Source organism: Rissa tridactyla, chromosome 3 (assembly GCF_028500815.1).
Source record: "Rissa tridactyla isolate bRisTri1 chromosome 3, bRisTri1.patW.cur.20221130, whole genome shotgun sequence".
Lineage (NCBI taxonomy): Eukaryota > Metazoa > Chordata > Aves > Charadriiformes > Laridae > Rissa > Rissa tridactyla.
In genome coordinates, this window is record NC_071468.1 from 39,097,758 (window position 1) to 39,123,926 (window position 26,169).

The 26,169-nt window shown below is 44.3% G+C and overlaps 1 protein-coding gene across 1 annotated transcript; it reads left to right on the forward strand.

The window, feature by feature from the left end:
• Positions 1 to 602: 602 nt before the first annotated feature.
• LOC128907172 (protein ELYS-like) lies at positions 603 to 22,683 on the forward strand. The gene is made up of 25 exons (XM_054195660.1): positions 603 to 723; positions 1,443 to 1,696; positions 3,394 to 3,574; positions 4,383 to 4,590; positions 5,307 to 5,423; positions 6,390 to 6,474; positions 9,493 to 9,640; positions 10,291 to 10,423; positions 10,511 to 10,692; positions 11,074 to 11,135; positions 11,969 to 12,097; positions 13,836 to 13,926; positions 14,015 to 14,104; positions 14,267 to 14,407; positions 15,183 to 15,287; positions 16,059 to 16,152; positions 17,034 to 17,157; positions 17,279 to 17,335; positions 18,304 to 18,450; positions 18,542 to 18,729; positions 18,899 to 19,043; positions 19,139 to 19,270; positions 20,469 to 20,616; positions 20,704 to 20,847; positions 22,223 to 22,683. Exons 1-25 carry the CDS (start codon positions 603 to 605, stop codon positions 22,234 to 22,236), a joined length of 3,240 nt encoding a protein of 1,079 aa, XP_054051635.1. The 3' UTR covers positions 22,237 to 22,683.
• The last annotated feature ends 3,486 nt before the right edge of the window (positions 22,684 to 26,169 follow it).

Consider the following 26,169-nt stretch of genomic DNA (forward strand, 5'->3'; position numbering starts at 1 on the left):
CTGACTTGGCTGAATGCGATTCTGCTTGAACATGTAATTTCTCCATGTTTATTTTTCTTGGAGCTTTTTAATGCAAAAATCTATCCTCAGCCTGTGACTCGTGGTACGCTCCTTTCTTTGGAAATAGTTTGGAAGTCCTAAGTACCTAAGGTGAAGAACAATGGTAATTTTGGCTGCTAGAAGACAACTGACAATAAGTAACAAAGGGTAAAGTACGAAATCAAGGGAAAGGACAAATGGAAAGTTGTACCTGTTACTGAGAAGCTTTTTAAAATCTGATTTTTCTCAGCTCCCATCTTCCTAACCTGTGTGAGTAGACTTGAACTCAGTGTATTGGGCTTTTTCCTGTTATTTCTCTGTTGATACGTCTGGGTCACTTTTTGTTGGTGATCTCACAGGCATCAGAAAAGCAAAGGATTCTCCTTTTGCTCTGCTGGGAGAGCAAAAAGTCTCCCGAGTGCCATTATTTGCAAGAAAAAGAGCTAGAGGTGACGTCTAGGGGATTTTTCACTGCATAATGATGAAACTTCTGTCACTCTCAAGAATATTTCTGGCTGGCGTGAGTCTAGTTGTGCAATTTTTTCCTGTATTTACAGTGAAGAATGCAAGACCTAACAGCTGAGGTAACGAGCAGTCTGCTGCAGTTTCCAGAAGTGACTCTTCAGGCACTTGGGGAAGATGAGGGAACCCTCGGCTGTGTGCTGTGCGGGAGGTTTTCTGGAGGTGAGCATTTTCCTTTAAATTTGGTCTCGGTATAAAGCTGTTCTTGCCTGGAGGCTACCTGAAGCCTCAGGTCATCCTATCAGCTGTGTCAGGTTGGTGCTGTTAAGGGGCATCCTATTTAGAGAGAGAGAACAAAAAGGGTGCTTCAGCGATGACAAATGCTAATATTAAAACGTGAGTATAGTTAAACTTTGAAGTGGACTTTCCAGGTGATGTGACAGTAGAGCTGGGTGCCTATCTGGAGGTCTAGGCTTCTGTTAAGACCAGGTAGAATCTATCTACCTGAGTGTAAATGCAGGAATTGAGCTCATACTTCCTTTGGGCTGGCAGTAGTTCAGTGAAACAAAATGCCTTCAATTCTTCCTCTACGCTCCAAGACTTGTATTCCCATATGCGTTTAGATCATTTCTAGCAAAACCAAGGCGAATATGGTATAAAGGCTGTCGATCAGGACCTTGTAATCTTTATCCCAAACAACCCAGATTCTTCGGTGCGGGAATGACAAGTACAAATGCAAAATACCAAGGTGGTTAATTTTAGGAGGGATTGCTTGGGGATTTCAACGGGTGATTTTGAATCATTGACTAGAATGAGGTAGGTCGGTCTTCCTCTGCTAGGTACGTTTATTGAAGGAAAGGGGCAGGCACTGTGATTTTTTTTCAGCTGTTTTCAGTCTTCCGTTGGACATTTGCTTCAGTCCTCTTTCTTTTCTCTCACAGGGAGAAACGGCCTGGCGTGGTTGGCACGTGGTCCTCACCTTGAGGTGGTGAACTCTGTGACAGGAGAGCGGCTCTCTGCGTACCGTTTCAGTGGAGTCAATGAACAGCCTCCCACTGTTCGTGTGGTGAAGGAGTTTTCCTGGGAGAAGAGAACTGGACTGCTGGTTGGGTTGGAAGACGCAGAGGGAAGTGTTCTCTGTCTGTACGACCTTGGACTCTCAAGAGTGGTTAAAGCGGTTGTTCTTCCCGGGAGGGTAGGTACTTTTTCATTGGAGAAACGAAGCTTTGATGTTGTTAGGTGCTGCGTAGGCCTGTTTTAGGACAAGCTTTGGAGCGTCTCTTTGTAGGAGGTATTTTTTCTATTGTGCGTTAACATCCTGTCACTTGAGAGTATCCAGTCAAGACGGTGTTGCTGTAAAATCTTGGGCTTAATGTGCCATTATTGTTTGAGTTTACTGAGAGTAAAACAAGTTTTCTGGTTTTATTGTAGAGCACAAAGTTACCTGATTCTCTCCTTCCACAAAAAGGCATTGAAAAGCACCTTTTTTTGGCCCTAATTGCTTGATTTCCATCAGAAATACCGTCTTTAAAATGGCTCAGAATTCCATAGTTGTGCTGTAAATGACTTCGACACATTGCCTTGAATCTCAGCCTAGCAAGCAGGCTGAGGAGAACACATTTTTCTGTTGACTTAGGAGAGGAAAAAAGAGCCTCTAGTGAGTTATCTGACAGATTGTTGGGAGGTCACCTTTCAGCCTGCAGTCCTTGAATCTCTGCTCTCTGACTAGTGTGTTTGTGTAGATGGGACACACTGGTGTAATGTTGCTGATGTTTTCTGTCTTCTGTAACCCAGAAACTCAAATGATGTGTGTCCCCTAGCCTCATTATCTTAATGTAAACAAGAATCGGTGGAAGTCAATAGAACATGAAGATTCATTTTTATCATCTTAGAATCTGCAACAACTAGCTAACTAACTTCTTAGCCAGCTTTCCATCAGGTGCTTTGGTTTGACTTGCTAGAATACAGGTGGAGTTTTGTTTGTTTGTAATGCTACAGTGTGATGACTAGTAGTAAGCATTCGTATTGGGGTCACTGAGAGAGAGAAATACGTGCAGCTTTAGCGCAGGAGTCTTTGTGTGCTCGTGTCTCTGCTCTAGCAGTCAGTGTTGTCCTGGGATGTGCTGCAACGTGTGCTGAAAGGTCTGTCTTCGCCTTGTGAGACAGTTGCGTGCAGACTGCTGGGCACGTGAAAGAGCAGCGTGCGCTTCCTCCTTTAGGTGGAGTCACCTTTTTATCTGAGAAGCTGCTGCTTTAGGCTGGCTTTTAACATTTTTCTCAACATTCGTGAAAGCGCTGGTGTGCATTTAAAGCTTCTTTTCCTTTATGTGGCTGTTACTTTTCTTCTAAATGCGGACTAGTGTGAATTTTACTAAGCTGGTCTCTCCCTTCAACGCTTTCTAAATACCTTTCACTCCCATGGAAATGGTGTGTCTCCCATGCAACTTGGCCGCTGCCTCGTCTGACTCTCGAGCCCTGATTTATCCTAACGCCCGTTTGTCAAAGAAGGCATAGACTGTATCGCGGTGCTGGTGGGCTGTGAGCGGTGGGAGACCTCGATGTAGTTGTGTTTGTCTGTCTTAAGCCCCTTGAATACGATAAAGTTTCTTGCGTATAACTGATTTTCTGTGTTTTCCTCCAGTTAATTACTGCGAAGTAGGAAATGGAAATTGCTAAGCTGTACTAATAGAATGCCCCATGTAAGTTGAAGTTAAGTCACTTACCCGCAGGAAATCTAGTAAATGGAAGGCAGTAACAGGTTTTTGTACGGGGCTTTTTTGTCTTTGTCTCTTTTCTTGATCTAATTGCAAACAATGCTTTGATGCTCCTGTATTTACTTTTTCTATTGAGCTTGTCAAAGAGCTCAAATAGTAACTTGTAGTTTTCCTGTAGGTAACCGCTATAGAACCCATAGCGAATCACGGAGGACCCAGCGTGAGCACTCAGCACCTCCATCAGAGTCTGCGATGGCTCTTTGGGGTGGCAGCAGTGGCTACAGATGCTGGCCATCTACTTCTGGTTGACCTTAGTTTGGATGATTGCTCCTGCACTCAGAATGATATCGAAGCATTGGGTGAGCCTGCAGTTTTTCCACATGAATTTAAACGCAAGAAAACTTCTGTCTTCTAACGAAACAGTATGCATCCCACTTTGAAGACCCTTGTGTCAGACATTTCTGACGACTGGTTACAGGTGGCAGTTTGACATCGTATAGTCCTGACCTGATTAAACCTGGGAGTGTCTGACTGCTCCTCCCAGTGTTGTAAATGCCCCCTCCCACCAAGATCCCTGTGCCACTATGATTCTTGCCAGAGAGGTGTAGGAATTTTGCCACGTGAGCCGGTGCGGCCGCCTGGTAGGAAGTTGTGTTGGAGGAGCCCTGTTTCCCGGGAATGCTCTTCTGCTTGTGTTAATTGACTTGGGGCAAATTTTGGGCTTGTTTTTTAAAATAAACCCCACTTACCAACACCCATGCATTTGGATGAATGAAATCTCGAATAGGTGTACTCAGATTGCATACACCGTTTTGGCTATTACAACAGCAGCTTCAGAAATTGGTGCCACTTCAAACACGAGGTGCCACTTCAAATTTCATCACGAGGCCCAGACTTCTGCTTTTCAGAGTCCAGGAAGAATTTGGTTACGTTATTAAGGTTACACTTTTACCTAGCTTTCAAACGTGAGTGAGAATACTTGTCTTATCCGAGAGTTCTTATGTTCTTTGAAGACATACATAATGGAAATGGCAAAAAAACGTGTTGCATAAATGGCTATTTTGCCTGGCACGGTAGCATTAGATGATAGGGGTTGTCACATCAGTGCCTAAAATGCAGCCTAAATGGCATAACGTATTCATTTATTGCTTGGTTTTGTGTGTGTAGATCTAGAAGTTGTCACTAAAAATCCTGCTGAAGTTGCACAAAGAAGAGAAACTGTGACCAGCGAATGGAGGTGTCTCTGTTTTCAACTACAAAATGCTTCCGGAACAGCAGTATCAGCCCTGTGCTACATAAGCAGAAGCAACCAGCTCGTTGTGGGTTTCTCGGATGGCTACCTGTCGCTCTGGAATATGAAAACTTTGAAGAGAGAGTAAGTAGGCCTTTACACTTGGCCATGCCTGGAGGTGTGGGGCTCTCGATTTGTTGCTTAAGGAAGTATGTGAATGTAAAGAGAACTTTTTCAGGGACTGACATGAGTATGAGTATAATCTTGGCACGTTCAGAAATCCTCTTCTGACATAACTTTTCAGTCATACCTGGATCAAGTGGTCCGCCTTCTCCCCAGTGGACTAGGATTGTTTTCCTTATTGTGCCTGTGGATTGAGGAACTGTGGAAAGCATGCTTCCTGGGGTTTTCAGAACCGGTTACTGCAACTGGGGCATCCATTGAAAGGCTGAAGTATGTCAGTGATGTGATTTTGGTGCCGATATTCTCTAAAGTGTCCAGGGTGAAACTAGTGAGACATGAAAACTCAATAGCTGACCTGTGCCTGAAAAATGTATTCTTTCCTGCATGTCAGCTTTGGCCGAAAGAGCAATCTCACCTGAAATATTTGGCTAACTTCTGGTCGGGATTCACTTCAGCAGATCTGCTCTGACTCCCCAGAAGCTGTTGGATGCATAAATAGACAGTGGAGGAATAATTAGGTGGCAAGAGTAGAGTGTGGAGGTACAAATAAGGTTCAGAAGTCAGGAAGAACAATGCTTGACGTAGTCCAAGAAACGAGAAACTACCTGTGTTTGGGCCACTAGGCTCACCTTTTGTTTTCTTTTTCGTTTTGCTTTTTTTTTCCCCTAAACCTGTAGGCACCACTCTCAGCTTGAAGGAGGGAGGATTCCTGTCTATGCTGTCACTTTTCAAGAGCCTGAGAATGATCCTCGCAATTGTTGCTACTTGTGGGCTGTTCAGTCTACGCAGGAAAGGTGAATAAAAACTTTAACTATCAGCCACTGAATTAATTCTTTTTTTTTTTAAGGATATTTGTTCCCATACAGTTGAACATGTGTATTTGTTGTGTGTCTGCGATTCTTTCCGGTACGGAAGGTGTTAAACTTAGAATGCAATTTTTACAGGATTTACCAGACATGAAGAGGGACCTACTAGTTCCTGCCTTCTGTCAGAAGGCAAAGCAACAGTGGCCATATTCTTCTGCTCGCATTCTCAAATGGTTTGCTTTTGTTCCTCGATGACCGCTTCATCATTTGTTTGATAGTCACACCGTGGTATTAAAATACCACTAGGAGCAGTTGAGGCTGCAGATCTAGAACACCAGACGTGCCCACACAACAGCCTGCCGCCCCTAAAGGCGGCGGTGACAGTATTGCCGATGGCCTTGTGCCAGCGTCAGCAGTCTGTGGAGCCTTGGTGAGCCAGTGCAGCTCCCCTGGCAGAAAACGATTCAGCAGAAAAGCCAACGGGTTCCTGCTGTTCTGCTGAATCAAATCGGACTTGGAAGGGTGCAGAGTGTGCAAGAGGGGGAGGGGAACTTTGGTGGTAAGGGAAGGGCAGAGAGATCTCTCTTTCTGCATCAGCAAGCGATTCCATCAGCTCAGCTGTTGGTAGAGTGGCAGTCTTTTAAAATTTGACTTCAAAGCAGTTTTGATGGAGAACTCTTCATTGTGAAGAACTATTTCCAACAATTCTTAGTCCATACAACATATTACAGCTTTCCAATTGTACGGTTGGCTTTTGCCCCTGAAGCTGTTAGTGTCAAAACGCCCTCCTTCATGTTTCAGTGGCTAAATGTGGCCGATGATCATGTTTTGGGAAGAGGTGGTGTTCTTTTCAGCAGGAGCATGCTATTAAGAAAACGTCTAGGTCTACTAACACGACAATGAGGACTATAAAGCAGCTTTGTAACCAAATTTCATAATTTATCCCTTTTTCAGTGAAGGTGATGTGGTGAGTTTACACCTGCTGCAGTTAGCGTTTGGTGACAGAAAACGCGTGGCCTCAGGACAAGTCATGTATGAGGTAAGAGGTGCATGCGTGGGAAAAGCAGACAATAGTAATTTTCTCTAAGGGAGTATCAGTTGAGTTACAGGGGTGAGATTTACCATCAAACTTCAGAGCTGGCTGAAAAAATAATAATGTTTTGCTGAGTCTTCTTGGGCACGGCCTTTGTCCATACCTTTTGGAAAGAAGGCATACCATTTTATACTGCAGTGTCGTGTGTTCCAGCTAGATTCATCTGCAAAGAGCCCGTATAAATGAAATTCCTGAAGAGGACGCGGCTTTTGCAAATAAAATTATTCTGAAATACCAAATGAATGGCATGTAGGAAGAGAAGACTGGGCCTTGAATCGCTTGGTTTAACCAAGCTTCGGACTTGAATAAGCTTCTGTCTCTCTCCCTTTCTTAAAATACAGTCATACTCTATTCTTTGCTGATCTTCAGTTTTATATTCTTGGTTTCCCTTAGAGCTTTGTCAGCCGGACTTTTCACATGAAATGCACCTAGAGTGTCTCTTCAGTGTTGATCCTGACACTTAGTAGCTGTAAAGATAACTTGTTCTTCTTTTTGGCTGGGTGACCTATTCAATCTACTCTTAAAGCCAGGAAAATATGTAATTTGGTCAGAAGAGTGTACCTAAATGTTAGATCTGTCTCCAAGAGGATGCGTTTAAAATACAGATGTGAGGTATCCTTGTATCTCAGATAGCTAACAGAGACAAGGCGCATCTGTTAGATGTGTAATTCCATTCAGTTGTACGCCTGGAAGTCTTCCAAAATCTTTTTGAGGGGACAGTAATCTTAGTTCAGAGCAAGTCTTTCCTCCTGATTTGGTACTTTCTCTTGCATGTTCTCAATAGCTATGGAACGAAACAGGGGTGACTCTTGTATCGTGGTACTCTGGTTTTTGTAGGGACTGTGCCTTTTGATTTTTTTGGATTAATTTAGATTTTGAGTGTTTTGCTTATGTGTAGGAAAGGTGCTTCCTCATTTGCCACTGTTGCTTTTGCATAGAGAGAGGTTAGGTGTTCGGAAAAGGTGGTGTTTCTTTAAAATGCATTATCTATCACGGTGACCAAGTAGAAGGATCTTCCAGTGATTCATCGCGTGCTGGATGCTATCTCTTTATCTTTGTTGATGTGCGGGACCTGTGCTCCACAGCGGATGCTTTTAGTCTCAGAACACTTCCTTGTAGTCACAGATTGGTTAGTACTACATGACTGTCTGCCTGCATGGCTGTCTGAGTCAAGTTTCTTGTCCATCTTCAGGGGTAGAAAATTTAAGTGTCTCCCGTTTGCTAGGCCAAGTTTGAGTAAAGAAGGAGGAATCTACTGTTGATCCTTGTTCATTGGATAGAGTTCATAGGAGCTCAAAAGACTTTTTCAATACAGCAGTGCTTTTTGTTCCAGGAATTAGGTTTGAGGCTATGAAGCAGTGCCTCTTTGACTGTGTGTCATGGTAAAAGTCACAAATAGGACTTATGGAACATGTGGTACTGTGTTTTTCTATACGCGTGTCAAACTCTTGTCTCCATTGCCTTCAAGGTTGGTTTAAGTCGGCTTAAGTAATTAAACAGAAAGGTATGTTTAAGTAATGCTTCCAAAGACCTTTTTTGTACTGTCGCAGCAGTTGCTAAATCTGGTGCATCAAATCACGATCGTAGAGCGCATCTTTACCCTCGTTCTGCACAATGCTTGCGGATGGGCAGAGTATACACTCTCTACTTTGATACCAGAGTTTGACCAGTGCATCTCGTTTGAAAACTTGTTTTTGTGTTTTGCTAGTCAATGGAGTCATTACTTAACATCTGCCATACAATGGAGTTCCTTAGAATGACTTTGCCCGGCGTGGAAAGTTTAAAATGCACTGCTTTGCTTCAGAAGCATTTTCTTTTTAGTTATGAAAGACTTTTTTTAATTATTTAATTTTTCTTTTTAGACAACCTTCATATTTATTTGTAACACTTCCTGGAATCATTAAGAGAAAGCTCGCCTCTTCTCAGATTAGGTGAATTAGATGTATCCTATGAGATCATACGGGAATGTGTGGTTTCATGCCAGTTCGTTTCAGAGCTCTGCAAGTTTAGGAAACTTGGGTAGAATGTGGCGTTATCAGTTTATGGGTTGTGTGGGTTGGGTTTCTTTTTCCCTCTTTTTTTTTTTTTTTTTAATTATAGAGCTGCTATTTGTCCCCAGTACACCCATTCATGTGTTGTATGGTAGACAGTTTGAATGAATGCTGTATTTGGAAAGACGGTATTTCACTTCACGCTTACTTAAAAAATGGCGCTATCAGAGGTTCACCACAATCGTGCCGGGGTTTCTGTGTATCTCAAAATTAGTTTGTTTACTGTGTAGTAATTCGTGATGCTAAAAGCCTTGGCCACGTGCATCCCGTGTCCTTTCTGGTTTTCCCTTTTGCTGTTGGCTGTGCTTGGTGAAGGAGCTGAGGGATATTTCACCCGTTAGTCTCTGACAAGATGAGAGGAGGAGCTGTCATAGCTTACGTGGCTTGAAAGAAGATTGCTAATCAGTATGAAGTTCTCACAGTAACTAGAGAGGGGTGCACGGTCACTCTGGTGGTGTGCCCATAGAAAATACCTCTTGACAGCTTTAGCTGCTCTAATGCTGGGGCTTCTCTAACTTCATCAGTTCTGCAATCAAGACATGGAGCAAAGAGCTTTGCATGCATGTGTGTTGCATCACTTTAGATATCTCTTTGTAGCGATATATTTATTTTTACAAAGAACATTCTTGGATGTCGCAAGGAATTCTGCAAAACATGTTTAGATCTGAATAATGTTAGGGAAATTCTGAATTTTGAAAAAGTGCAAAGCCTTTACAGCCAAACTTACCCATTACGATTTGACACTGCATTCTCTTGCATGTCAGGCATAGTTTCTATTTACCATCAGAAATAGGCTCATGCGAAATACACAGTATAATAAGCCTATTCTGTTAGACTGTCTTTCATATTTAGCCATAATGTATGTTTTTATCTTAGAATGACCTTTGCTCTCTTCTCTGATTTTTTCCCCCAGGGTTTGGAATACTGTGGCGAAAAGTTCAGTTTAGATCTCACGGGTGGAGTCTTTCCCTTGAGAGGCCAGATGAGTACTAAATTAATCAGCTGCCAGACTGTCGAAAAATTCCGCAGCGACGTTGACGGAGAGGATAGTGTAAATGAAGGTTTGTTCTGATGTCCGTGTTTGGTGATTTTAAAAGAAGTGCTTTTGGAACCTAAGCAACGAATGCTGTTCTGTCCCCACAGTCTGAAAGTCTTGCCTATCTGCATAGACTAGATTGTTGGGATTATTTACGAAGAAAAAATGGATGCTTAAGTTATGTGGGACTTCTTTAAGGGAAAAAGTGGGTTTTATTTTATGCTTGCTGACATGCTATCGCGATGTATGGTGGGGCCGTTTGTATGATGATGGTCAGTCGTTTTACTCCTCCAGCTGCCGTCTTTGTACAAGAAGTTCAAACTCTCCATTGCTTAGGAATGTGACCAGAATTTTTTCCCTTCTTCAAACCGATGTCCGCATCTGCATCCAGATGGTAGCCCGTCACAAGTGCTGTTCCCCAGGGCACTGCGCTGGGGCCACTTCTCTTTAGTATCTTGACCAGTGATCTGGATGAGGGGACAAGAAAAAGGGGCAGTGTGACTGAAACTTATCACAGAGATGTTTGCTATTCCGTAAGTACTGTAATCACTCTTAGGAAGTGTTGTGTTTCACGAGTGACAGAACAGAATGAAGCCAAAATAGAAAGTGGTGTTTTAAAAATATCGGATCTATCGTATTTTCTACAAGTCAGAAACAATGTCTTGTCTTTTACAGTCACGTCTCCTGACACCAGTGTCTCAGTCTTCAGTTGGCAAGTGAATACGTACGGTCAGGGAAAACCATCTACTTACCTGGGTGTATTTGACATTAATCGCTGGTATTCTGCTCAAATGCCAGATTCACTAAGGTAGATTTTTCTTCAGTAGTTTTCCATATGCCTGCCAATAATTCATTTGAATGTCGGCATTTAGCTTACGTGCTTGTTTTCTTTAAGGCCGGAAGAATTCCCTCATGAGTGCCCCTATTTTGCACTGTGGTCGCTGGATACTGTAGTGAGCGTGACTTCTCCGAAGCTCCTTTTGGATATTCTGGTCCATGAGCGGAGTCTAAGTCGGGGAGTTCCTCCTTCTTATCCACCACCTGAGCAGTTTTTTCATCCAGGCAACTATAACTTTGGTAGGTATTTCACTGCTTTTGAGAGTGATAAGCCTAAAATGAGGTCAAATGCCATTCATTGGTTCTCTTGTTCAGTCATTGTTTGTCATTCAAAACCCAAACCAAACCAAAAAAACACCCAGTCGCCCACAAACCCAACTCTGATCACGTTGTACTGACAAGGTATTTACTATTGTGGAACATATCTGACAGCCGGCTGAGTTTTGGTGCTTTTGTAATGTAGGCGGTGAAGTGGTGCTGGTTATAGCCTGAAATGACTGTGAACTGAAGCTCAAAGCACTCAGTTATATGTTTCTAGATACCGGTGTGTAAAAAATGTAAACTGGTCATGCCATAACTGTGAGAGTACGGAAGGTTGTCAAACGTTCCCTGTTTCTGCAGATGGTACGTGCTTGCTGACCTCCGGAGTCGTTCACATGACTTGCACCGGCTTCCAGAAGGAGGTGATCTTTTACTGTATCCTTATTGCGAGTGGCAGGAGATGTAGCTTTTCTAAGTTTTCTGTTGCACTGCTTTCCATGTTAGGGACTGTTTCACGCTCATCCTGCCCGTCCACACGCATAGTTGCAATTGTATCCTGTCGCCAGTTGTATGCAAATGGTAATGTTTTAGGTCCCCTCTTGGGACGGTACAACTGCCATTGTCTCCTCTTGAAGCACGATCGGGGATTGAATGTCTAGAAAGGAATGCAACGTTGCTCCAGGAGCAAGAACAAAACCACTGTAGAAGGCGGGGAAAGGTGTTACTTCTTTATTGCCCCTCAGTCGAACTGCCTGCATAGTCTTGAGTTAGAGTTTTGATCCCCAATTCTTTTGAAAAAGGAGGGAATGGAGAAAATGAAAAAATCACATAACTGTTTGAGGAGTGAAAATTTTGTTTTCTCCCAAACTCAGCCAAATTATAACTTCTGAGCCACGGCACAGATTGTGACAGATAATTTTGAGTGAAGTTTCAGCTCACTAAATGTTTCCAACATGAATCGGCTTCCATACGAATAGGCATAGAAAGGATCTTCCAAAGCGTGAAGTTGCATGTTAGCTTAGCTTATATAGAATGTATTTTGTGTCAGTGTTGAGGGAAAGAGCAAGGCCTGTGTATAGACAGAGAAGGTAGAAAAGACTTAATTACGCAGATTGCTAACCTAAAGCATCTTAGTGGTTCAGGCTGTCTGACGGTGTCAGTGAACATTTAGATTCTTCCTTTTAGAGGTTATCCAGAAGCGTAGTGACGGAATAACAATGCTGTCTTAATCTGTGGTTTTCGATTGATGTTTCAGACCTTGAATTTTTTGAAGAAATCTGGCCCTTCAATATGGGAAGCCATTCAGGATAGCTACAATAGGTGTCTTGTAGCTGGCTTGCTGTCTCCAAGACCAGTTGATGTCCAGCCATCCAGTTTGAGTCAGGTGAGTGCCTATGAGGGAATCAAGGGGGAAATACATCCATCTGGTCTGACAGGGCTGGAGGGGCTACAAGACACGATACTCCAATTTGAAATACAGGTGTTGACCTGAGCTAGCAGAAGTAATCGTATCCTTAGATCCAAAGTAGTGACTTTGACTGGGAACAGCCCTAAGAGATCTGTCTTTAGAGACCCCTCTCTTAATTCGGTGCCACACACAGATGCGCACAAGGAAGCGTGCAGTCAGTGCTGGTCATGCCCAGCATAACGCATGTGTCCCCCAGAGCAACCCCCATCCCTGTCAGTTTCTCAAAGCAGTGGTTCAGTGCAGTAGCCGACGATGGGGGCGTCTCACTGGGATGCGAGCTCTTGCAGACGTCGGCTTGCTGCACTGTACGTGATCATTTGCTTCCACGGAAGTGGGCTGTGGTAAAGGATTACTGCTGTCAGCTCTCCCTGGCAATTTCTTCACGGCTTGCCCTCGTTTTCCCTTCATCGGTAGGCTTTTCTGCATCCTCTCCGGGCGGATCTTCACCCCTGTAGCCTCTGCCTTGTGCTGCAGTAGCCCAATTTGCTCCTCTGAGACTGCCCTCTTGCAGCTGCAACACCTTAATCACCTTTATCTCATGACACTCGCTACCTTCTATGTGCTTTATGCCACCACAGTGACTTCACTCCCCCTGCCATAGGTTTTCCATTTGCAATGCACCAACCTTTCCCTGGAGCAATCAGCAGGAAGGGGAGAGCAGCCTTCCCGCTGCCCTCCTCTTCCTGTCTCCTGCATTCGTCACCACATTTGTGGACGTGTGTTAGGACATGAACGCTTCTGCACAGTGTGGTAGCTCAAAGAAATTTCTTGGCAAGCTGGCCAATGGTGTGTTTCCTTGTCTGAAACCAGTTTTCAGAAAAAGATGGCAATATCACATGTGTGTTCTACATGTGTAGAAGTCGCTTTGAATGTCATGATTTTGCCTAGAGGGCAAAGATACTTTTGAATGTGTTTAAAAAAACCCAACCAACCAAACAAATCCCATCCCAAAAACCAAAGTAAAAACTTATGAAGGGTCCTTTCACCTGAGAGAAGTACGAGAACACCAGCTGAGATAAGCTACTACTTAATATCGCGCGTCTGTGCATACCTGTGATTTATCCTTGTAAGGATTACCACTACACTATAATACAGTATTTGAAGAGCCTAACATTTAAACCATTAGGATGTAAATGTTTCGCTTCTTTTCTGTCACGTTACAAAATTCCAACGTACTGTTTTGGGTGTCAGAACTGCTTCATGTCTTCATAGTCTAGAAAGCTGCTTGGCCGTAGCTTCACTGTTTCCATGCAAACGTTGCACAGTTGTGTTTGTCCTGTCCCCTTCCTGCGTTCCTGATGGCAAACTTATATGCACAGATGTGTAACGCGTATTAGCAGAGGATGTTTCTGGACGTAGTAAGTTGGAACTCAGTACGTGAAGACTGTAATGCAGAGGCATGCGAAGAAAGATTAGAATTAGGCTGCAGTAAGTTGAAATGTCAGAGGAAAAGTGTGTTAATGTGTTCCTCAGAGCAGTGGGCAGTCCAGCCTGTGGCTGGAATTAAGAGAAAGGACGTGGCGTTCCTGGCCTGTGTCCTGATTGACTTTGTGATGTCTGAATGAGTATACAGTTAGAAAGAAACATTTACTGTTGATGGTTCACATGGTGCAAGTAGGTAAGATTCTCATTTGAGTTTGTCTGTTACGTTTAGGAGGAGCAGCTGGAAGCAGTATTGTCAGCTGCTGTCCAGACAGGTTCTGTGGGACTTCTGACTGGATGCATTAAACATTGGATATCTGAAGGTAATACTTGGAACGTTGTTTTTTTACGTGGTACCTCTTTGAGTTGGAGCCTGTTGATTCATTTCTTTTTTGTTCTCTTTGTTTAAAGAGCAGCCAAGGTCTGCTGGTAATTTACGGTTTGTTCTTGAGTGGACATGGAACCAAGTGATCTCTACAAAGGAAGAATTTGACCAAATCTGTGAGTACTAGCGTAGTCATTCTGCAAACCTAAAGTCGTTCTTTCTGATTGAGCTTCCTCAGTAATACGCCGCTATAGGATATTGCACGCGGTCCTTGAAGTGCGCCTTGAAACTCTGGAATTGCTCTGTCGGCTAACGATTTAATATTTATTCTTGAAAAGGTGTTCCGCTGTTTGATGGCTCTTGCAACTTCATTGACCCCCAGACATTACGGTCTCTCCAGCGCTGCCAGTTGCTTTTGAGCAACCTTAGCACGGTCTTAAACTGTTTTCTCACAGAAGCACAAGAGCTTACTGAAAAAGGTTTGTAGTAGTGCTACAAAATCTTTGGTATGTTTTATTAAGATTTGGAATTGTGGCAACATGGGCTTTTGTTGTTTTTGAGGATTGGAAGACAGTCACATTTAGCTGGGAGAAGGGGCTTAAAGCTGAGCGCTTGGGACCACCACAAAACACGCATTGAGTTCAGGGCAACAGTTTATGGTGGAGCTCATGCAAGGGGGTGGGGGAGGCTACATTCAGAGAGAAGCTTTGTAGGCAACTGGGCTGAAATTACAGCAACCGAATGTGGTATTGCTGAAAACTATTCCTTTGAATTCTTAGCTAGCAAGTTCTAGTTGCATGCAGACACCGTGTTGCAAATTGCTAAACAATACGAAGGAAGCGTAAACGAGTAACATGCAAAGTAAGTTACTTGAGTTTCTACAGCTTTTTCTCTTAGAAATGGTTCTTGGCCTATTGAGAAAAGAAAAGAATATCCCTTTGCTATCAGAAGAATCTCTGCTACGTGAGAAACAGATGTCTTATTCCTGCGTGCATTTAGTAGTTCAGGCTTTGGGTTTTTTGTTTTTTTTTTTTATTTTAGCCTTTAGTGAGTTTAGTTCTTTATAGGGGTTGCTTTTTGTTTTGGTGGTGATAGTGGGTTTTTCCTTCAAATAAGAAAGCGATACAGCATGAAAAACGCAAAGACAAAGATTTCTAATGTGCTATTTTTATACTTTTGGTTTAGTAGGATGAAGGGAGTTTTGTGAAAATGAACAGAATTGCATAACGCTAATCATCTCCTGCCTTTTTTCAGGTTTTGCAGACGTGACAAATAAGCAAGCGGTAACCGGCCTCATTTCTTTGTATGCACGAGTGGTCATCTGGTTCTGTCGATCCGGTCTCCTTCCAGAGGGTTTAGGTAAGCGTGACCTGTCATACGTTTGTAACAAGGCGACCATCCAGTGAGTGACTCCCACGAACGTGTGCTTAGCCATGTTTTTGTAACGGTTTCGTCAGGAAGAAGTCGTGCTGGTTCAGTGGCAGGGTGTGCTGAAGTTCTGTGGGTGAAGTTGAGATTTTGCTGGGTTGTCAGGTACACAGCGTAGAATGAGGCAGGCAGTTTCTTTCCTGGGTGGATTTTAGGGATAGCAATGGACCCCTGACGTCAAGGCGCTGCTTGTGTCCACAGCTTGAACTACTTGAGATTTTAAACAAAGTACTATTAAACAACAAGTACCGGAATGCTTGTTTTTACAGTGAGAGCATTACCTGCATGTTTTGAACTTTCTATCAGTTGCTTGAGGAGAAAGTACACCTTGGAAATCCTTCTTTAGTTGGATGGATTATAAATTCCATTGTCAGCCTTAATTGTCTCACAGATGCTCACGCGGCATGTTTAGAAACCATTCCCTTTGAGAACTGGGTGGTTTTTTTTATAGTGAACTTCAGCTTACCCTACATGTTGTGAATGCTGCGTGAACTGTAACCTTGAAACGGCACTTGGGGCAAGAAGGAATTGAGTCTTGTCTCTTAGAGCTCTTTTAGCAAAGGCAGAAAGAGGATTGGCTTCTTTCAGAGTTGGAGGCTTCTTGATGCTTAGCTTGTACGATCTTCTGTCTCTTTAGGCAAAAATTTTCCTTTACAAGTGTGATATGACTGCTTTAACTTGCTTCTACTTTGTTGCCTGTAGATGACGATACACGTTTGTCGAGACCTTTCTACAATTATCCTCTGATTGAGAGCTACTATACTGGTCACCGACAGAAACTTGAGCGTTTATCAAGGTAAGAGCTAGAGGAAGACTCTAGAACACTTCCACGGCAAATTCAGAAGTGGAAGGGAATGGCTTTTATCTCAACAGTTGCATGGGCTATGCGTAATGCCGCTGCCAGCAATACTCTTGACTTCAGTGACACGTGTGTTCTGTTGAACAGAGAGGTTACTTTCCTGTGTTAAAACGTTGATATCTACCTCTGCTTAGTACCACTGGTTGGTATCATCATTTTTCAGTAGTCTACTTTATTCATTGGCTAATGTGTATAATTTCTGACTACTGAAAAAGGCCATGTGATTAGGACAGGATCAGTCACCTCCATATGACCGATTATGACCACATGACCAATAGAGGGTCATAACTGTATTGGCCTAAGTCCCCTTCTCACAAGTACGTGGTGTGATTTCGTAAGATGGTTGGAGTTACATGGAGTTGGCACGCCTCGCACTCTCCTGGCTGTCGGATAGAAGTCACTTGCTAACGTCAGCTCTCTTTCCTGGACTAGCTGCCTAGCACGTAGGCGGCATGCCTTGGATTAGCCGATAATAGGTTTTTCTTTGGAAATTGTACTGAAAACTGAATAAAGACCTGACCAAGCTTCGGCGATGGCACTGTGACCAAGAGGCTGCAAGGTGAGTTAAGGTGGAAGCTGCAGGGTAGGAGGTATTGACTTCAAAGTTCATCTTCCTTGGCTTACTTCTCAAGTAACTTACATACAGGCTCGTGTGTTCCTTCGAAGCACAGAGCCTCTAGTGTCCTTTTTCTGCTTTGTGCCATCGGGAGATTAAAGGGCAGGGCTGCAGTCAGCAGAAGACTGGAGGAAAGCCGTCACACTGGGAGGCAGGAATTAGTGTTTAACTCTGTCCAAATCCTTGCTACCTTTTGTTCCAGAGGAAGATGGGACTCGGACTGCTTGATGGTTGATGGAATGGTTTCCCAGTTAGGAGACCAAGTGGAGAAGCTGTGGCGGAGAGATGCAGGAGGAACTGGGAAATACCCGCCTGCCAGTTTGCATGTGAGTGTCCTGTTCACTGAGAACAACAACAAACGGCCGCCCTCCCCGCCAAACCCCACCCAAAAGCCAATGATTTAGGGAAGACAGGCGTTTTTTCATAGCTTTTAATTTTTCATTTCAGGCACTGCTGGATCTCTATTTGCTAGAAAACATTGAAGAAAACTGCAAACACGCAATTGTATCCTTTCTAGTTATTTTGATTACACCTTCAGGGGATGCACATAAATGTTCTTCAGTGTTGGTCGCCGACCTGTTTCATGACATTTTTTCATTTATGCTTCAAAGACGATGCAAGTGAAAACATTTAGTTTAGCGTTAAGTTGTAGACAGAAGCACTGTTTTATTTCTTTGTACTGTGGATTTTTGATGACTTTTTTCTTAAACGTTTTGTTGCAAAAGTCTTCTCCGATAGGGAGAAAACAGTTTTAGTAATAAGGGTTGAAGATATAAAATGTCCTTAGTTTTTCTCCAAATTTAAACACCGTTTAAAATTTTCTAAAACACCCATGATGGGTTATAAAACAATTTCTGTTTCAGAGCAAAAGGATTTCTAAGAGTGGTTTACCAGTACCGGATTTTTGCTGAAATCACGGGTTTTCCAGCGCAGCTCACAGTGCTTGCTTTGGTTCCGTTGAAAGTGCAGGCACACGGAATAAGCAACAGGGAGAAGAGAAAAGTCATGGGGCAGAAACTTAATTTTTAAGCTGCTGAAATACACAGCCTTGCTTTTGCTGTTTGTTGCCTAACCCGCGAGGGGAGCCTAGAGAGCAAGGGGCTTAGAAACGCTTATAGCCCAGAGCTGTCTTGTTAGATGATGTCTCTAAAAACGGACGTCAGAAAGAGAAAATGACGCTACCAATGAGTGACCCGCATACTGGTTTAAATCCAGTTTTAATCATTCGGAGCTGAGCTGTACTGTAAGGATGCCACAATTTACACTGTTTTATAGACACTGGACATGAGGGAAAAACCCAACTGTGGAATTTATTTGCTGTAATAATTGAGCATTGGATGCTCCAATGTTTTGAATGTATTTTCTGCTTCCTACCACTTTTATATTCTTACTTCATTATGTTTTTCTAAAGGTAATGTGATAAAGTTTTGGTCTTACAAACTGATTAGCCTTAATGAGATACCTGATGTCAGACAATTTACTTGCTGCTGGATATCAAGCGTTCCTTTCCGAGTGAGACAGAAACTTCAATCGACTCCTTTGCAACTGCCTTTGGCATGCCTTGGGGACTTGTTAAGCTTGTTGAAGGTTTTTGGCTTCTAGATCACAATGATTACGAAGTAAGTATGGTAGAGTTGAGTTAGACATACATTGCAGTACAAAGCTATAATCTAGAAAATGATTTTAAAACCCGATCTCTAACTTGTACAGAATTCACTGGCCCTGCTCTTTCATCCCGCTACAATCAAAACCGCGTCGTGGCAACACAAGAGAATTATTCAGTCCCTCCTGTGCCAAGGGGAGCGTGGGCAAGCCCTCAGATACATCCAGCTGATGAGGCCACCCACGGCAAGCAGCGGGGAAGTGCAGCTTCTCCTCACTGTGTTGCTCTCCAATAGGTAAAGAAATATACCCCACCATTTTGTCACGCAAATCTTGTGAAAATGGAGAACAAAGAATAGAAATCATCATCCCCTAAGTTTCCTTTAAACTTTGAGTACAAGACTCTTGGGGCATCTCTTTGGTTATGCTATTAACATCCCTTTACCTCTGAAAAATTAATTACAGGTGCATGGTGGAGGCTTGGGGTCTGTTGCACCAACATGCCGCTCAGGCAAACTTAGAAGACCTCTTAAAACACATGTACGAAATGTGCCGTGAGATGGGCCTGATGGAAGACTTGCTGAAGCTGCCTTTCACAGACACCGAACAAGTAAGTGGGAGCAAGGAAAAATGTTCATCGTCTCTTTGAAAAGAGAAAAGGCAGAGCCATAACAGATTTTTGGAATGATTTTTTTTTTCTCATAGGAGTGTTTGGAGAAGTTTTTAAGGACCAGTGCTGGTGTTCAGAATCAAGAATTCCTTTTAGTTCACCATCTGCAGCGTGCCAACTACATTGCAGCACTAGAGCTGAATCAATCCATGAATGTAAATCTTATGGTAAGCGTGAAAGTTCTGTTCTGTCAAGCGTGCACGTTTCTGCTGGGTGTTACTAACTGGTTTTGATAGTACTCAATAAAAATCCTGCTTTGTTTTTTTCATACCAGTCTTTGAAACACTCGGAACAAGTTTCTACACCTTTGGTTACAGCTGAAGCTAAATGTTGACCAATATACGTCACTACTCCAAAGCTACTCTATGAAGCTATAAATTAAATGTTACACACCACTGTTGACCCCACTGAGAACAGTTTGTTTGCATCTGAGGAATAAACATGTATCTTTCCCATCAGCCAATCTTACCATTCCGTTATTGAGATACGTATGTTATGCGTGGCTTAGATTACTGGAAGTTGTTTGTGTCACTCCTTCCTGTGGGATGACGAGTAGGTTGTACGTCATCGCTTGTGTCTTGCACGCAACTGTATTTTTCTAGCTGAGAGCAGGCTAGGTGCCAATCCACAGGTTAAATTTGTGTGGGTTTTCTTTGTTTTTTTAATTTCTGCGAGTTACAGTGTGCTCTCCAATTCCACAACTTTCATTTCACGGCTTTTATGACAAAAATTCTTGTCTAACCTCTATTTCTCAAAATAGCCAGATTACATTTTGTGTTACATGAACTTGTGTTCTGGATTTGTGACGCGTTTGCTGTTTTCTGGAATCATAGTTTTCCAGTGAATCAAACTTCTAAGGTGGTTTTGGAAGTCGTAGGTCCTGCATTTGAAAACTGTCATGTGGCCAGGTGGTGTGCGTAGGTCGCTTTTTCTTGCTTGTTTTAATCTTCACATCATGTTGTCCAGGGTAATTTCCAGTTGTCCCGTATATTCAGGGCACTGGCGTTTCAGGAAGAACAAGGGAAAGCCTGCTATGTAGTAAGTCGTTTGCAAATTGCAGGTGATATCAGAAAATTGCAGGTGATAACAGGTGTATCAGAAGAAGGTTCTGCAGAGTGCCAGCATTGTTTTAACTTCAAGTTGTAGGCTCTGTTGCTATTCCAGTCTTCCTTCCACTTTGCTACAAGTACCAGGTGAAATCGGTGTGTGCGGATGGGTAGAACTTGCCGCTGTTCTGTGCAGTGGAGGTGTTTTCCCACACCCGTAGAGGAAATCTGCTCACTAATGCGAAATAGCCCGGAGAGGTCTGTGCAATGAACTTCTTGTAATTAGTTAAGCTTTTGCTTTGCGCTTTTCCTTCATCAGAACGACGGCGATCATCGCTTGACCGACAGAGCAGTTGCCAGAAATTCTCTATTAGCCCAATATGGCAAGATCCTTCCACGAATTGAAAGGCAGCTGGCCGTAGAGAGAGCCAAGCTTTACCATTTGCCTGCATTGGCCTCAAGAGAAGGTAACTTTTAGCGGGGGGAAATAGAGGGGAGAATTCCCTGTCACTTGGATGCCACCAGGCTGAAATTTTTCCCCTCTTGCTTTACAGTCTCAAGACCAAAGCCATTAACTCCAGTAAGAAAACAAGCTAAAGCAGGAAATGTGCGTCGAAGACCAAATTTTCTGGCGAAAATATTGTCCAGAATTAAAGAATCCTGGGCAGGAATGAAGGAGAAAACCGGTTTCTCACAAGGTGGATTTTAAAGATGATGTCGTTTTTATAGCTGCTAAACGTGCTGTTTCTTCAGCAGGATGTTTCTAAAATTGAGGATGTTTCTAAAATGGGACCTGTTGAGATCCAAACAGGAGAGCAAGCAGTTGGGTTTCAACAGCACCCGCCAGTCCCTCACTAGAGACAGGAACAAGAAGAGACCTTAGATGCATTCACTTATTCAGCTCATCTCGGCTTTGGGATTCAGGACAACACTGTAGAGAAGACGGGGCTGGACTTGGGAATACGCAAATCCCTCATGGGAGTCAATGGAAAATTTGGGATGGGAAGAAGGCAGCAGGTCACAAAGCTTCCGCAGTCATTCCCGTAGCAGTGCAGTGAAGGTGTTTCTGCTTTCGTTATAGCTGGTGGGTACTGATTTAGATGTAAGCGCCTGGTTTTGGCTTGTGGGCCCTCACTGAATTTAGGACAAACTGCTTACTGCTTTCTTGTTCGTAGATTTGTAAGCATAAAAGGAAAGTTTACGCAGACTAGTATTTCTTGACTTTAGTTTTGAAGCATGGCGTGTTGCTAATAATATATCGCTTTAGCAAGTTTTGACGAGGCGGGAGGCAAGAAAATAAGCTGATTCTATGGAGACTGCTGTTGAGGGGCTGCTTCCTTCTGCCGTTGTTGGCTAGCACTGCAACTTAGAGGGCTGGGCAAAGGTCTTTACACGTGGATTCAATTATCCCGACCATCCGAGTCCCTGGAAATAAGTAACGGTTACTGCTTTTGTTCTCACCATAAAACCCCGAGTATCTTCACGTGGATCTAGAAGGAACGAATACTTGCTCAGCACAGGGAACGGGAAGAGACGAGGTGGAGCTATTTAGAATATACTGTGTTGTCTCAGGCAGTCCAAGCGATTCCTTGAAGTGCAGGGTTGAGCTGTCGGATGTGAGGGCTGGCTAGTTTGACAAAGTGTTGCCGACTGGAACTTCCAGCTTTTCTCTCATCGTTGCCTTTTACCCTGTTAGATGCAGAGTGGGTCGCCGTGTGGGCATTTGTCGTCAGTGCAGGAAGTACTGCAATGGGATGATTTCTGCCAGTTGTGGCTACAGCTCGCATTGTAAAACTGCTCACTTTGTCCAGGAGTGGTGGCAAATCGTAGTCAGGAACAGAAATACCAGAAACGGGGCACGCGATGGCGTACACTGAACACTCTCTTCTCCGTCCCTTAAACACAGAAGCTGTCATCGGTAGCAGAGAGTACACTGTATGTTTCTGACTTTACACCCAGCAGTGATCTGAAAGGAAAAGCGGCATTTCACTGTCCTCAGTTTCATCTGTGTGAGTGTGAAGTCAGTCTGTTTGGTAATGACTATTGCATTAACAGGCTTTTTTTTAACTGTAGGTGATGGAAGATAGTGCGCTTAAGTCACCAACCTCAGAAGCAGCACCGGCAACACCAGGATAAAGTGAAGGACATCCATCGGGCGATCGTCCATACAGCTAGGATTCTACAGAGTCATAGTTAGCATGTTGTTTGACTGTCAATAAACATTGTTGAATGTGATGCAGCTGAAGGAGACGGAGAGCTTTTTACACCTCAGAGTAATTTTCAGAGACAAGCGTTGTAATAAGGAATGCCCCCCAGCCCTCCTCCTCTCGCTTAGCTTTTGTAGCTGAGCAGACGGCAGAGGGTATGGAACATCCCTTTGGTCAGTTTGGGTCAGCTGTCCTGGCTACGTGCCCTCCCAGGATCTTGTCTTTTTTCCTCCTGAGTCCTTTCTCAGACCCAGCCTTCGCACCGCACCCCTAGCAGCTCCCTCTGCATCTCCGGGATGATCAGTTTTCCCTCCTCTACGAGCAAAGGAACCCAGAATATCTTCCAGGATGGAGAACTCGAACCCCACGTGGACTGATGGAGTAAGGTGGGCTGTAGTTAGTGATTTTTCCAGTTAAAGGCTTTACAGACCGTGATTACACTTGCAGTTTTATAGAGTTTGCTCAAACTGCTTACGTTGAGAACTGGAACTGCAAATCAGAATGGCAGACTTGAATTTGGTCTTAAACGGCTATGTTAGGCCTTCTGTAACGTCACCTGCCTGCCTGCAGGAACACTCGGAATTAGGAGAAGTTGAGATTTGAGGTTTGTGCGGTGATGTCATCCTGGGAGCTTCGTCCAGTTTTGTATAGACTGTATCTATTTCATTATTTCCCTTTTTATTTTATTATTAGGATTTCATGAAAGCAGTTTAGTTTCTCCTACGCTCGTAAATCTCTCTCTACCTCTCCTCCTCCTCTCCGTGTACGAGAGGTTGGGGGGGAGCATCTGTCGCCGGCCATTGGCCAATTCGGCCAAAACCACGACAGATTTATTGGCGCCCGACGTGGGGCATGAATGCAGCTCTGATAGATTGCCTGAATAGTTTGAATTCCAGCTTCTTCAGGGAGAACAGAGAGTTCACAGCATGTCGGTCTTACGTGAAATCTGGTATCGTGCCTTTAGAGAGCTTTGTATGAAGTTAATGGATGCAGTGGGGTTTAACCGGTCAAATATATTGCATGGCCTGTTTCTCGTTTGTGTTTGGACGCGGTGGTCTAAGCGTGCCACGTTGGCGTGGGTTTGCCTTCAGAGGTATAAAATAATTGCTTGGATAACGGTTCTGCCTGCCTATCTTGGGCATCTCGTGATGGAGGCTTTTCCTAATTACACTTTCGGGATGGATTCTTTTCCTAATTACGCTCTTGGTCGTACCTGGGGAAAGTTGACTTTGCCCTTCGGTGATGATGCCAAAGCGACAGTAACAGAATTGGGATGAGAAACCTTCGGGCCGTTTCGAGAGTGAACGTTACTTTCATTCGTACGTGATCCTGTTGTCGGTTTTCCCGAGTGTGTTGCAGGGCTGGTTTATTGTTAAATATCGGTGCAGGAGTGAGTATGATGTGACATGTGATGGTGCTACTCAGACCCCGGGGCCAAAGCCAAAGACAGCAGAAACTCGGGCAGCCCTGCCACCGAAAGCTGCAGTAGGAATTCAGACAACCCCCCCACGGAAAGCTACAGCAGAAACTCAAACAACTCAGATGACTGCCCAAGCCGCAACACAGGCACAAACAACGCCACCGGCTCCGACACCAGCCCGAGCGGCATCGGCTGCCCCCCACCGGCCCCGGCATCGGCCAGGCCCACGGCGGCTGCGCCCCCCAGAGGCCCCGGCGAAAGCCACGCCTCCGCCCATGCAGGCCAAAGCCACGGCCTGGCCGTAGGGACACCGCCGCCAGCGGCATGGGCTGCCCCCACACGGGCCCCGGCAAACGCCACGGCTCCGGCCCGGAGGCGGTGGAGAAAATGACTAAGACAATAGCTGAGCAAAATGAGAAAAGTGCTAAACTTCTTCATGAAATGCTTGAAAAAGTGTCTGAGAAGGGGAAAGAATCCCACTCTTCCCCTGAACAGAGCCAGGTTGCAGTCATTAAGAAACAATGGTAGCGATTCAGCTTTTGGCCACCTCACTTGCTCTTCCTCACTTGGCGGTACAGTTCTGCTCTGACTTTGCGAGCCTGTCCAGCTTGCTGGTCTCCTGGGCACCGTTTTCCCCACTTCACGGTTCAGTTTTCTATTGGAACCAGAAGAGGGAGGGGCTAGGAAAGGCCAAGTGGATGCTACTCTTTGCAATGATGGCGTGCTCTCCTGTCATTCCACCTTACGAAACCACGCTCTTACGGTCTTTAGTTCCTTCTGGAAAAGCGTTTGAGGAGAGTTGCCTCTTAAAATCCCAGCAGGGGGAGGAGGGAGGGGGGCTTTAAAAGCTCACGCGAATAGTGAGTGAGAATGCTTGGGACAGTCTGGTAAGGAACGAAAGCAAAGGGAAGCTTGTTTCTGTATGTTTTCTGCCTTGACCCTATCTTCAAAGAAGCCCATAAACAATTCTTTGGCATCGATTTTTGTAATTCCAACATTACAAAACGTTTTCCTCTACTGAATACTGTTGGTAATCAAAAAATCAATTTGATACTTCTCTTTCTTTTCAGGACCACAAGAAAAGGAGGCTCTTGGTCACCTCCAGCAGTGGAAATAAAATTCGTCTCTCCTTTTGGAAGTGCACTGGATAAAGCCATGGATCGTATTGCAAGAATATGCCCAGTGTGCAAATATGTCTGAGGATAACCGAGCAGTTTAATCCCCCATCAGAACTTCCCCTCGTGGAACACTACTCTCAGGCTTGTTATTTCAATAAAATTGTTTGCTGCAATTTCATCAGTTCCCATGTAACCACTCGTAAATAGCTTTGTTGTTGATTTCTGGTGGGGAAAACAAGCTACGGGCAGAAACCAATCCATAGTGTCTCACGAGTCATTTACTTCTTATCCGTAGTCTTACTGGTACAGAACAGGTTTCTTTTTGGCGTTGGTGAACTTAATACTGCGAAGCTTAAAGCTTGATGCCGGTGTCTGCCAAGTAGCGAAGGGTTGTTACAAATCTGCTGAGCCGGGGCGGGCTTCGTCCTTCCTGGCGGCAGGAGCCCGGCCTGGTGCACCCCAGACCTGGGGGTGTCTCTGTCCCAGACCCTTGGATGCGGCTGCTGCTTTCCCGTTTGCAGGTCAGGCCAGTAGCAAGGCTGAGGGTGCACCACACACATGCACGACAGCAACGCGGCTGGCTACGCAGGCTGCCAGAGACGGGGCCGTGCCTTTACCACCTGCCATCTTGCACTGGGGCAGCTTACAGAAAGCCGCCTCTCTGGCTTGTTGCAGTTGAAGCTCACGAGTGACACCAGAGGCATGCTGTCACTCTGCAGGTTCCCCCACGCAGCCACATTTGCAGAGCCCCAGAGGATCAGCAGAGCCTTGAGCCCAGCTGTCGTCTGTGCCCCAACTCTGGGCTCCGTCTCTGACCTCTGGCTGAGACACCGCATCTTTCCAGAGATGGCTTTTCCTCCTGCTCACTGGCTAGCCTACCCTGAGGTCTGCTAGCGGTTTCCTCGTGCACATTTGGCTAGGGGAAAATACAACAAAAATACAATAAAATGGTGTACTGAAACGTATGTTACGATGGAGTTTAGAAAGTCTTCTCTGATAAGAGAAAACAGTTTTAGTAGGAAATGTTGAAAATATCCCTTAGTTTCTCTCAGAGTTTAAACACTGTTTTAAATTTTTTAAAACCCTCCTATCTGTAGCAAATGGCTTCTTACTAGAATGATGTGGTGAAATATCCTGTTTCAGAGCAAAAGGATTTCTAAGAGTGGTTTACCAGTACCGGATTTTTGCTGAAATCACGGGTTTTCCAGCGCAGCTCACGGTGCTTGCTTTGGTTCTGTTGAAAGTGCAGGCACACGGAATAAGCAACAGGGAGAA

Excerpts from the sequence above, each read along its gene's own strand:
- LOC128907172 (XM_054195660.1), top strand. The coding sequence starts at position 603 with ATGCAAGACCTAACAGCTGAGGTAACGAGCAGTCTGCTGCAGTTTCCA. Across the intron at positions 4,591-5,306 it reads ATGAAAACTTTGAAGAGAGA|GCACCACTCTCAGCTTGAAG; the intron begins GTAAGTAGGCCT and ends CTAAACCTGTAG. Across the intron at positions 17,158-17,278 it reads ACCCGCCTGCCAGTTTGCAT|GCACTGCTGGATCTCTATTT; the intron begins GTGAGTGTCCTG and ends TTTTCATTTCAG.